We start from the raw sequence: 13,603 nt of genomic DNA on the forward strand, positions 1-13,603 counted from the left end.
AATGCAAGAGAAGCAGGCAATAGAAGTTTAAATTGCATTCAAATGATGGGAGTACGAGTGAAAACAACCAAATGGCTGCAAAATTCCAATGTACAGATTTACAGTTGCTGCCTCTTCCCTTTCTCTGTTTTTCCTGAATATTTGTGGAGTTCTCCAGGACAGCGGGAGAGGCTGGGGCTGTCATTGAAGGAAGAACTAGGATTCTTTGCCCTCTTTTCTCAGGTGATTCCCACCACCACCATAATATTGTAAGCTGTGAGTAGAAGGAGGGAAGCATTTGAAGCCACCAAACTTCAGTTATGAAAGCTGAGTGAAAGGCAGTGGCTGTAGATGCTTCCACTTCCATTCTCCCACAGCTCCCACCGTCTTCATCTCCTTCGACCCTGCACACCACTGTACACACTCTCAGCAACAAATGTTATTCAGTTAATGGGAGAGCTGTGGAGGTAGAGAGTGGTAGCTGCCAGAGGCTGCAAACATGTTTCACACTCCCCATGGCTGCTAAGAAGAATTAAATTTTTTTAAATAAACCATTCTGCCTTAATAAAGAGGAATCATTTATTAAATGTGTAGTATGCTGCAGGGAACTTCTTTACATTGGCACTCCCCTTTTTAGCATTCGGCCAATATGCTAGAGAGAGCATTATTGCTCAACACAGTGAGCTTTAAAGGTATAATATCGGGAATTTCTGTCATAAAGTGCGTCTTAATGACCTAGAACATCCTCAACTCGGTCCCGAATCTAGTTACTTCCTTTTCAGTATGTTCAAATGTGTTTGCCTAAATGGAAAGTACAACAACAATAACAGAGCTGTTCCTGTAAGTGAAGAAAGGGACAAGGGGAAGGAATGTGTTCACGGACACTTAAAATATTGGATATTGAGGCCCTCACACAAACTCAAGGGTATCGTAACTCACGTTACCCCTTCGAATGTATTGCATCATCATCGGGCTGCTCCTGCGTCGAGTCGGCTGGTGCAATACCCGACGGGCTCTTGTTTAAGGAGCACTTTTATGGAGATCTTTTTAATCCAATGAAGCCGGTGGATGCATGAGTGTGTGGGGCTCTGAAGCGATGTAGATGAAAAGCGTAGGTGGTTAAAAATAGGGGTCGAAGTACTTGCTCAACTAATTTATTAGGAAGTCTTCTCCCCTAGTTAAAAAATTCTGAGGTCAAGTGTTATTAACCTAGAGTTATCAACTAAGTTATATACACTCCCTCAGTTAGGTCGACATGTTTCTCGCTCTATTTAGAGAAGTACTCTGGCGATTCTTCAGGACCAAAAAGATGTTTGTCTATCTACATCTAAAATTTAACATAATATCTAAATAAACAGTATGCATTCTCTGTCACAAATGTGGTGTTACCTGCAGCTCGGTCTACCCTAACAATTCATAAGGATAGTCCACTGCAGTTCCTGGTAGATGAACGCAAGGAGTTCCTCGCGTTTGACACGCCGAGTCCGTGTCGCGTACACACCTACCCCGTTCTACCTGGCCTAAATGGAAAACCATAAGGTGTGATGAGCAATCAAAACCTCATTCGTTGAGCTCAGGCTGCAGGCAATTTCATGGCTGGTATTTCTACCCCTCCACAACACAACTTATTGTGCTTCCTCACAAATAAGAACCTCTTTCAGGTAGCTGAACTAGAAGTATTTACTTTGATCTGCTTTCAGTGTCCACACTCACATTCCATGAATCAATCATTGATCTCACCCCATGTATCCACTAACAATTTTTACTCAAAAGTTAAAAAATATATTTATATGTTTGCAAGGTGACTTGCTGTAGCATGAGTAACAATAGTATTGGGACATGTGCTGGGCTGTGGCTACTCAGAATGATGGGGATTTGTAGGTTCTGAGAGTTCCCAGCATGGAACTTGGTGTGGGTTCTACCTGGGGGTTCTCTTGGCAGTTGCTGTCGGGGTTTTGTAACTGACAGATGAATAAAGTGCTAGCTCATACAGCTGTGTCAGGAGCTTCATTTGAGTGGCAATGAAGATTGGTCAAAACCCAAAGACAAAGACCATCTTCACTCATTCCTCGGTTTAGTGGAGTACTATGCCATATATGTGGACACCTTCTCAAACAAATCTGTGCTTGCAAAAGCTTCCAAAAAAAAGTGAGATATGTGTGGAACGAAGAATGTGAGATGAAGTTTGAGTTGATCAAGGAGATTGTGCGAGTTCGCCCTCTTAAACCTTTTGACATGAATGACTTGTATGTCATCTCCACCGATGTGAGTAATTTAGGGCTCAGTGCTGTGCTTATGCAAAAAATGGGCAATGGGCATGAGGAAACCATTGCTTTCACTTCCAGAACTATGAGGGGAGCTGAAATCACATATTCAACAATAGAGAAAGAGGTGTTGGTTTTGTGGTGAGGTAGTACAACATTTTAAGAACATTTTGTGGGGGTATGAATTTGTTTTAAGGACAGATTACAAACCATTGGTGAATCTTTTCACCACAAAAGGGGGTGGAAGAGCAACCCAGCGTATTGCCAGATGGGAATATAGATTGTAAGAATTTCATTACGAGTTGGAATATGTGGCGGGGGCATGAATTATGTGTCTGATTGGCTGTCTGAATTGCCCCTGGAGGAGAGTGAATGTGAAACAATGGATAATCTTGAGATGGTGTGTGCTGTGAATTCAGTTGATGACACTATGAAGGGAGCTCTATCTTAGCATGAGTGGTTGGAGAGAGTGTCAGACAAAAAGGAACTTCAGGATGTGGAAAACTTTGTTGCGAATGGCTAGCCCAATAACAAAGATACCCCTGCAGCTTTGATTCCCTACAGGAGGGTAGGAGAAGAACTGTCCACTGTTGGGGGCATTATGCACAGGGGTGGACAGTTGGTCAACCCAGAATGCCTGAGCAGTAGAATCATGGATTTGACCCAAGAAGGTCTTCTTGGGATTCACACTATGAAGCGTAGTGTAAAAAGGGATTTATGGTGGCCTGGGGTGGACAAAGCTATTGAACATTAGGTCTATGAATGTTAGATGTGTGTCCTTAGTGACAAATCACTTTTGACATGACCCTCCCTTGTCAACCCTGTCATAATAAAAAATGGACTGTGTTGTAAAGTGGCATTTGATGTGTCTGGACCTTTTGGAGTTACAGGTAGCACACCCAAGTATGCTTTAGTTTTGATAGACTACATGACTAAATGGCCCAAAGTGTAATTTGTAGAAATATAAATTTCGATGCGGTTATTAAAGTCTTCAGGGAAGTATTCATGAGAGAAGGATTCCCTGAAGAACTAGTGACTGATAATGGCACTCAACTTGTATCTAGAGAAATAAAACGTTTTGGAGAAAATCAGGCCTAAAGCACATTCTAACTTCCTCATGCCACCCCCACAGTAATGATTTGGTCAAGCGAGTGAACCAGGTCATCAAGAACCAATTACAGCTTGCACTTATCAATGGGTTTCATTGGAAGGAAGCAATTGATGATACGTTATGGGCCATGAGAACAACCCCTCATATAAGTACAGGGGTATCCCCTTTTACATTACTGAGAGGTAGGATTGCTGGATCTAAATTAAACAAAGAATGGATGCCCAGTAAAACCTGTTGATTCGGTCAACATAGCAGCGGTGGTGGACGTAAGAACTCTGGTACAGAAGAAATATAGTACTGTGTATGATTGACACAGAGCCTTTGCAATTCAGATTGGAGACTGGGTGATAGAGACCTGTTTTTGTTGCAAGGGTTTGTCACGTTTCTGCACCTATTCATGTGAAAGAAGTGAAAGAGCAGATAGTAGTGTCAGAAAATGGTAAAACATAATACAAATGTTTTTGTCTCAGTGGTGCCAGAATCCAAAGCAGGGTATGTAGGTGGCATAATGGGGGTAAAAACTGACTATGAGTGTAACAACCAGTGTTCCAATAGAAGGTTTCATGTAGAGTAAGATTGAGTCCAGTGAAGTTTAAGGATTATGTCATGTATTAACTAGAATCTTGTGTTGAGTTCTACATACCTATTTACATGTATTTTGTATTTCTGCTCTGTGTATCCTTAAATTCATGTTATTTTCCATTATGTTAATTCCTTTTTATACTGTTATTTTTTATATTTCATTTTGTGAAGGAAGAGGGGTGTGTTGGGATATGTGCTGCGCCGTGGGCGGCTCACAATAGTGCAGATTTGTAGGTTCTGAGAGTTCCCTGCATGGAACTTGGTGTGGGTTCTTCTTGGGGTTCTGTTGACAGTTGCTGTGCGGCACTGGAGCTGACAGGTGAATAAAGTGCTAGTTTTTACTACTGTGTCTGGAGTTTCCTTTCAAATACACATATTTTCTTCCACCTAAATAAATTACTATTCTTCCTCTAGATAACATTCTGCTTGCTTCCATGTTTCTTGAAAGGATCTATTAATTTTTTCTATGACTTTCCTTCATGCCCTCTCCCATAGGTCATTATACGTTCTCTTCCTTCCTCTCCAACTGACATTTTATGCTGTAGTCACTCATTATGATTAAAGAGATTATATGTGTTCAGGCCATTGTACATTTGGGTTTAGTGAATAGCGAGAGTGATCAGGTAGGCCTAGAGAGATGTTAAGCCATCTTTACTCTGTGGAGTTCCCCCAGCATTATAGCTACAGAGACAGGCACATATAAATTTGAAATTAGTGAGTAACACGAGTCAACTGCTGGACCCTACTCAAAATTCATCATGAAGACTCAGATGGTGTAGTGTCCTGTGTTCTGAGGTCTGCTACATTGTAACCATGCCTTTGGGCAGGATAGGTGAAGGCTGATGTCTACCAGTATGGGTGGATGATTGGTATGGCTGGATCATGAGATCGTAGTCCAGTTTCTGTTGTATTCAGCAGTTTTTATCCTGGTTGTCTTGTGTCAGGGTTGGTACTCAGAGAGTCGCTGAAAGGCAAGGGCATTTCCTTTATTGTTCTTGCTGGACATATTCCAGTCACTTATAAATGATAATACACTTGCAGATTCCATGAGGCTACTACTTGGTGTTTGGCATCATGAACAGAGAGAATGTGTAGATATATCTATTTAGTCACATTTCATAGTATGTATGGCAAGTACAACCCTTAATCACTAATTACTTCATTTTTTATTTCTAGTCTCAAATTTCCATCAGTGTAGATGAATGGGAAGATACCAAAGAAACCAAAGAACAGCCTGGCTGTCGAAACAATCATCGGAACTCAACCTCCAGTGACCAATCGGATCACCCACTACTGAGGAGGAAGAGCATGCAGTGGGCACGACGACTTAGTAGGAAGATGCCAAAGCACTTTAGTAAAACAGCAGAACGGATAAGCCAGCAGCGAATGAATGTGTGCAGGAGATCAGAGAGGCAAGAGCTAGCAGAGCTTGTCAAAAACAGAATGAAACACTTAGGCCTTTCCACAACTGGATATGGTATGTTTTTATGGCATTCAAGTTTTTAAAATGGGTAAAGTAAACTGTAAAAATGAATCATGTATTTCAAAGTAAATTTATGTTTTTAAAGACAGTTCTGAATTTTCTCTTTATGAGAAGACATTCTCTTCTCTTTGACCTCTATCACAATATTCAAGATGCAACATTTAATAAGGAATTAATGAAATATCGGGAGTGTATGCTATTATGTATGTCTTGCTATTTATATCAAATCATAAATGAAACATTTGTTTATTATCTTTGGTTTATTTAGTTTCCATTTGTTGCTTTTTAGCACTTATGTATGCTGTCTTGTTGGAGTGTTGTTGCTTGATTTAGATATTTTGTTGTGCTGTCTTTTTTGTAATGTGTGTTTTGTTGTTCAGTTACTTTATGGCTTTGTTATGTTGCTATCTGTTCTGGTTTGGTTGTTAAGTAGTGTTACTGTATTGGTATTGCTGTGATCTTGTGATGTTATGTGATATTCTGCTGTATCCTGCTGTTTTGTTCCGTTTTGGTGCTTGCATTTTGTGGCATTGTGTTAGGTTGTGATCTTGCTCAGATCTGTTGCGGGCTTTTGTTGTACTGTTGTTATTTTGCTGTACTGTTATGCTCTTGTACTGCTTTGTTGCATAGGCCTGGTTAAATGTTAATTACGTCAGGGTAATCAAGGTCATTTCGGTAATTACGTATTATTGTTGTGATGCCAAATTACAAAAATTGCATCAGCATATCTAGTTAAAAGCAATTTGATTAAAAAATTCCACCTCAGGAGCACAGGTACACCGAACTAAGAGCAAGCAAGTGGCTGCAGGCTTCTGCTGTTTGCATCTTGTAGCAAGTGCTATTTTCTTATCACAAAATATGTCCATGGTCCCATTTTGGAGACTATGATGCATTTTGCATTATGAAAATAACACTAAATGCTAGATTACACTTCTCAAATTATTATGTATAATTACAAGTAATTTGTGGTGATTATGAGAAATTACACTAGACAAAATTAGGCCCGTTTCACCCACCCCTAGTGTTGCGCTGTTGTGTTTGAGTTGTTCTGTTGCGGTGCGTAGTTAAGCTATGATGTTAGGTAGTATTGTTACGAAACATTTTTGTGGTGAGGTACTGTTCAATTGTGTTTTTCTGTGACATTACATTGCGTGATTTTGTGCTGTTTTAGAGTTACGTTGTAGAAATATGCTGCTGGGTTAATTTTCTGTTGTATTGGAGTTATGTTGGTTTGCTGCTGGTGTTGTTTGGGTATGAGAGTATACTTGATGACCTTACTCCCATATTCCTAAAAAGTTGTCTATGCCCCTATGGATATACATCGGCCCATTAAAACATGCTATTCTGAGCAAGTGTACAATTAGAGGCTCAGGTCTTTATCACTACAGTACACAGATCAAATTCCATAGTATAACTGCATCTCCTAGATTATCTGTACCTAGATCATACGCCAAATCATCTCTGTTTTACATTGTGATCCTATGTAATGAGATTCTGCTCTCAGTCAAATTGTGCATCAGCTTTTTTCAAATGCAATCTTAGTTTCCGAGCGGTGTAATTTTGCAAACCGACCTATGTACAAGTAGTCAGTTCACAAAATACTTAGTGGAGGGAGTGGTATTGAGGTGGATGCAGCTGAGCCGGTCAGGTGCGTTGTTTGTCAGCCGGGTGGCAAAAGAAGCTGGAGTGCAGGGGTGGGAGAAAAGTCCCTGAGTATCCTGCAGTGATGCGAGGTGGCAGGTGGCATGACTTCCTGTGTTGAGGGCAAGGAGGGTGCTAGCGTCATACCGAGAAACAGGGTTCATGTCGCTGGGTGCTGTGCAGGCGCGGACAGGCACAGACGGGCTTGTCTTTTGTGCCTTCTTCACAGCAGCCACCTTTAAATATTGTGTGGGGGGCTGGACAGCTGGGAGGAGGCAAACAGGGGGAGCTGGTAAGTGTCACTGGAGGGAGCAGGATTGCGGTGGATCACATCAGCAGGGGCAAGAGTGGCAAAAAGCTAAAGGAGGAAAAAAGGTAAAAGGGACAGAAAAGGAATTAAAAATGCAGAAAAGGCAGAAACAAAGCAGAAAAATAAGACAGAGGGTAACCCAGCAGCAGAGCAGTGACACTCTACCACTAGACCCCAAGGGAGGAGGCACAGGTGGGTGCCTGCGGGTGGAGGAGGGCCTCGGACCACTGACCTAAGGGTCAGAAGGATCAACAGCAGGGAGCTTGGGGCAGCAGCTACCAGACGGAGCTGCGCAAGGAAGGGAGAAGGGTACTGAAAGGTTATTGGCTGCCATTAAGTAGTGTGCAGGGGCTGGACAGCTTGGAGGCGGGAACACTGGATCAGGAAAGTGTTACTGGAAGGGGGTGGGACTGCAGGGATTGCAGCAGCAGGAGCATGAGCAGCAAAAAGCAAAAGGAGGAAAAAAGGCAAAAGAGATAGAAAAGGAATTAAAAGGCAGAACAAAGTAGAAAAAGAGAGACAGAGGACAGCCCAGCAGCAGAGCATTGACGTTCTACCACTAGACCACCAGTGATGAGGTGCAGGCATGTGCCTGCAGGTGGAGGAGGGCCTCAAACCACCGACCAGAGGGTCAGAAGGACCAGCAGGAGGGAGCTCGGAGGCAGCAGATACTGTTGCAGGGATTCTGCTTATGCGCAGAACTATGCACAGGAAACCAGGACCTCAGTGAATTGTGGTGTACCAAAAACTCACCTCAGAACCCAGTACCCCTTATCCGACCAGCATCAGTGTCCCATTCGTTATCCGAGTATTATCTTGGCGATCCCAATGTATAGACAACCCAGAACAAGCGACTTAGGGTATTCTCAGGAATGGTGGGAATCAGAAATACCTGTTCGTAATTATTCTCATATCAGTCCACAACAGAATAAACAGAGACACGGTAAAGTTTAAAGACTTTATTTTATAAACCTCGTGTCCTAAGATGCAGTACTTTGGCTAACATAAGCAGACGAATGATTAAGATCAAAACCATCAGCATAGTTACAATACCATAGAAAATGAAAGGAGTAATCATAATAAAATGACAGTGGATATCAGCCACCTTCCTTTCGCTAGTAAACTAATATTATTATTATTAGACTAATAAAAGGTCTCTAGGCTTGAATGGGGAACCCCATACCGTAAAGATCAGCTCAGTGAGATCACATCACAGGATCCGATAGACTCTGCTCCTGAGAAAGCTCTTCTTCCGAATGTAATGAAAAACATGCAACACTGCAATATTAAAAGCACCTGACTTTCAGGTATTTGCAGCTACGTGTGTGTTATGGCTAAATAGTGGGCCGATCAACCTGAACCCAACAACATGCACCGTCTAGCGACCCAGACTGTTTCTTTACACAATGTACAGACCAAGGTCGCTGCTCACTGTTAGCGATGTGAACAACAGACAGTTCTCATGTGAAGCAAAGTCGAGCAAGCATTTCTCACTTAATAACATGTGACTACAGTGTCGCGTGCAAAAGCAGCAAAAGCGGCAAGATGGCTTTCTAACATCTAACGCGGTTGTGCTAACTTAGCATTGTACGTATATAGATAGCAATCTTCACTACACCCCCCCTTGATCGGACCACTAACCAGTAGGGGCGCACTTGTAAGAATGCAGAGTTCAAGTTTGATAGAACAGAACCAAGTGCATGAATTGTAAGTCCATATAAGGTAAGTGAAAAGTTTGAAGAGAAAAAAAAGAAAAAAATTAAAACGCATTGGAAAAAACCATGTGAAGGGGAAAAAAAGAATATATATCATTGACGGATGTACAATGAACCTAAAGGGGAAGAAAGTCAATCCATCAAGGTATAAGCACAATAAGTTGCAAAAGCTTCCAAGAGGAAATCATTGGAACGTTCTGCAAAATTAGCGGCCATCCAGTTCAACAAGGGGAAGGAACACACGTGTTCCCCGACAACCGGAACCTCCAGCACCATTCGAGGACAACTGGCGTGTTCTTCGAGATAACTCCTCTGTAAGAATTCAGCTTCAGCCGCAGCCGTTCCGATGTCCCAATTCCCTAGGACTCCATGTGCTGCTCCACAGGCCATAATCCTGACGCCAGAACAGTCCAACTCATGAGCCACTAAGGGGCTCATTAGCCGATCATAATCCAGGGCAGGAGACACCGAGTTCGACAGGCACAAATCCAGAGCCCATTGGAATGGACAATCTAGGCAATGAAAGACAGGCTGTACACAGGTAAAGTAGGCAAACCGGAAGGACAATCCATAGGCTATGCTCAAAGTTGCCAGTGGTAAAGTGCCGTAGTATTCAAACATCCGGTCACGCAGATGGAGCAGCCGGGGCATGCTGTTGTGTGACGCAAGTAGTGCATCCATAGCGTAGTATGCAGATCAAAAAAAGCACCCCAGCCACGAGGGCGAGAAGCAAAGGGAGACCTCCGAAGACGCTGGAAAAAATAGAATGAAAAAATGCCGGGATCACACCAAAAATAGTTTGAAAGGAGGTCACGAGGCCGGAGCCCACAATTTTAAAAAAATGAGCCAAGCCACTTGTTGACGAGACATTAAAGATAGTCTGAATCAGAGCCCCAAAATGAAGTGGGAGATCAGTATTCAAAAGCGCTTGCACCTCTGTGCGCGTATTTGCTACATGAAGGACAAATGTTTCCCGGGATGAAGTCAACGCGACTTCTTTTTGAGACAATAGAGCCCTTATTCTGCTCATCTTGTTGAACTCTGCTTTCAAGGTTGGAATGGAAGGCCAGATGGATACATCGAGCCGTCCATGCGGGGGTGGGAAAAGGACGTTATTACAGCAAACTACTCTCTGTGATACAGTCACTATGTAGGGAATTCCCACTAATATCCCACAGCAAGCTTCATTATTTAATAGCAAATAACTACCGTTAGCAAGCAGCGTAAAAGACGGTGTTATAACTGGCACCAGGATCCCTTTCAGGATGCACGCTAAATTGGGAGCGTGCACATTACATGCACCATGCAATTGAATGTGCCTACACACTATAGAGTGATCTGGAGTGGAAGAGCACTCTTCACCTTTTAAGTAAACCTCTTTTCCGTCCCTCACACATCTATACGTGAATGGGATTGACCAAACTTCGTGCAGGAAGGCAGAACCAAGTTTTTCATGTCTGCCAAGGGCATAATGTTTCATGCACAAACTGAACTTAAACAGGGGGAACGGTAATGTGATCAACCCGTGGATAAGCCACACAGCGGAGTTTAATTCGGCAACAGAGAAAGGTAAAGGTTCTAACTTTTCAATGTACAGCAATGAGTATGTAGCATCTTTCATGGACATGAACTGTTGTTTCGCAGTTAAGTTAAAAGGGAGGAACAAAGATGAGGTATTCATGTAATCCCATGGGACTTTCCCAGCCTTTAACGTTTGCAAAGTCCACGCAAACTGCATAATAGAACGCAATTGATTCTGACCATGATACACTACAGACAAATCATCCTGCACAATGTCTACCACAGAGGAAACAATATTATCTAAGGTATAAATTCTGGAAGACAGGTTGTTAATACTATTATCTATGACAGCCAATACTTTTTCCATATTTGCTTGGTCAATAGCACGTAACCTGGATGCTGCCTCAATCTGTGACAGTTTCCAAACTTCGTTGTAAATAGCATATACCCATCTTTTTGGCCTGCCAACCGCAGGACCCTTAACAAAATCATTCAAATCTATTTTGTCGTTCAACTTGGATAAAGGAAGTCTAACAGATGCTAAGGTGGAATGTTGCAGCCAAGATTGGCATAACTTCCCTACTGAGTAGGTAGTTACAGTGTGAGAAGATTCAAAACGGGGGTCTGCACGAACTTTTGTATACCCCGTTGTTAAATCCAGAAACCGATGTTGACAGGAATCTGAGCTCGTCTGCCACACTAACCACCCTTCTGGATTTATTTCAGAAATATTGAAGGAGGTGTTGGAAACATATGACTGCAATGTAGCAAGGGACAGATCCGTATGATTATCCCAATTAGGATAAGCACCCAGATCCGGAGTGGAGGTAGAATTTAATTTTTTAGAAGTAGGCAATCCAAAACAGGTTGTCTGAAAAATTGACAAATTCAAAAATAACATGTGGTTCGGGATGAGGCAGGCACGATGCAAAGCTTCTGTTCCCTGTACCTGCCACGGTTTAGAACCCCAAACCGATTTAAGATCAATAGTAGCTTTCCACAGATCATAGCCTCCAATTGCCAATTCATCCATAAAGGACTTGGAATACAACAATTTGGTGTGTGTCAGTCTAACTTTTGAAGCAGACTCTGCCGCAACCTTAAAATAAAAGGAGGCCGGATCAGACACACTGAATCCAGAAAAATATGTGAATTTGTCTACTAATGTGGTGGAACTGCCCAGCCTAGGGGCGGGACAGTGTTCCCATTGTGTATAATTTACAAAATTTCTAAACGTATTTGCTTTGTGTAGGAAATGCGTGCCATAATGTTGATAGCAGTATTGCTCATCATAATTAGCAGTATCTAAATACAAATCTTCAGCATCAAATGCAGCATAATATTTCAAATCAGAAAACAGTGCTTCTATTGCTTGTACATCCCAATCATCTGAGTGTATGTTTTGTTTGACTACATCACCCATAGAAACACGAAATACATTTGTCACATTAATCACTTCAGTGGGGCCATGAATTTGAAATTTCACAGCATCCCAAGAGATCCCATCACGTACAGGCCAGGCAGTAATGTTCACAAAAGTCTGGTCCCTTTTCATGATATGTGATGAGGAGTGGGGGGCCAAAGTTCCATCAATTTTTAACGAACTGTAGACCGTTCTTTCAGGTAGCGTCCATTAATAAGTTTAAAAAACACTTCCACAAAGCCAACGGACATAAACAAAAAAATACATATGAGCACCAGCCAAATGTAAGTCCAGGGGGGAATTAAAAAATGTCTTTTGAACCAGGTCACAAAAATCGAAACTTTGGACGGGGCAATGGAAGTCATTGAGTTAGTGTCAAAAGAATATCGTGACTGGGTAACTGTGATGGATTGTAAAATAGGCAATGGAACATCCGCAGGATAAGCATACTCATTATCTTCAGGTAGACCACCAGGTGTCGGTGGCAATAAAGGACCAGTAATTGTATGCATCTCGACGGCAACATCAGGCAAGGTGTTAGAAGCTGGGGCCACAACAGAATTTCTCAGCATCGAAGGGCAAGAAACTGCCGGTGTCATACTAAGAAGAATCGGCCACTCGCTGTAGCTTGACATTGTCAATAGAGATGTACCTGTTATCCTTTCGACCAGGAAGTTGAGGTAAAATGACTGTACGTGTACCCTGTACTCCAAGCACCGGAACTGGTGCACGATAAGAGGGGCCGAACTCCTTGTTCTCCACCTTCACACAGACCAGATCACCAACTCGAGGTAGCCAGCCGACTACCGGAATCTGAAGCGCAGCATCAGATGTGGAGGGTACGTGTTCCTTCGCTAGACTGTCTCTGGCTTCTTGAAGATTCTGCAATACAGCTCAGTGATCATCTACGTCAAAGGGTGTGGCCGATGCTGCCATGTCTAGACCATCAAGGTCCGTGACAAACATTCGTATGCCAAAGAGCACCATTTATGGGGTCCGCCCACCCAGAGACCTTCTAGGGAGATTATTAAGTGCACGTTGCACGTCATACAAGTGGGCTAGCCAGTTCCGGCCAGTACCTAAAACCCTGGCTTTAAGTCACGGTTCATTCGCTCCACCACACTATTACCCTCAGGTCGGTATGGAGACGAAAATTTGACTTGGACCCCCAAAGTTCTCATGGCTTCTTTGTACGCCTTAGAGGCGAACGCAGGGCCCTGATCAGAATGAAAGGTACCACATGCAAAACTTCCAACAAAGACACGGAAATCCTTGATGACAGTACGGGCATCAGCACTCCTTTATGGCCACACCCACAGAAAACGTGTGCACGAATCCACTGCAACCAAGATGTATTTGTACGCAGTATCAGAGGTAAATGGACCGCAATTATCTAAATAAACACAACCCAGTGGTTTATTAGATATGTACAACTGAGTTTGTGGTGGGCACGCTGCAGATGAAGGTTTTATCTGCTGGCAAATATCACAATTAAGAACATAAGCGCGAGCTTGTTTATATAAACCGCACCACCAGTAACGTTGTTGTAACAGAGATACAGTAGCTGCAATGCC

General features: G+C 42.6%; 1 protein-coding gene across 1 annotated transcript in view; it reads left to right on the top strand.

Annotated features, from left to right (window-relative positions):
• LOC146833914 (potassium channel subfamily T member 2) overlaps nt 1-13,603 on the top strand; it is a 1,568,236-nt gene that overhangs the window by 1,530,363 nt on the left and 24,270 nt on the right. The window contains exon 27 of the mRNA XM_085599924.1: nt 5,113-5,413. Within this exon, the coding sequence (XP_085456050.1) occupies nt 5,113-5,413 (301 nt within the window). The remainder of the gene's footprint in view (nt 1-5,112; nt 5,414-13,603) is intronic.

This window comes from Triturus cristatus, chromosome 4_2 (genome assembly GCF_964204655.1).
Source record: "Triturus cristatus chromosome 4_2, aTriCri1.1, whole genome shotgun sequence".
NCBI lineage: Eukaryota > Metazoa > Chordata > Amphibia > Caudata > Salamandridae > Triturus > Triturus cristatus.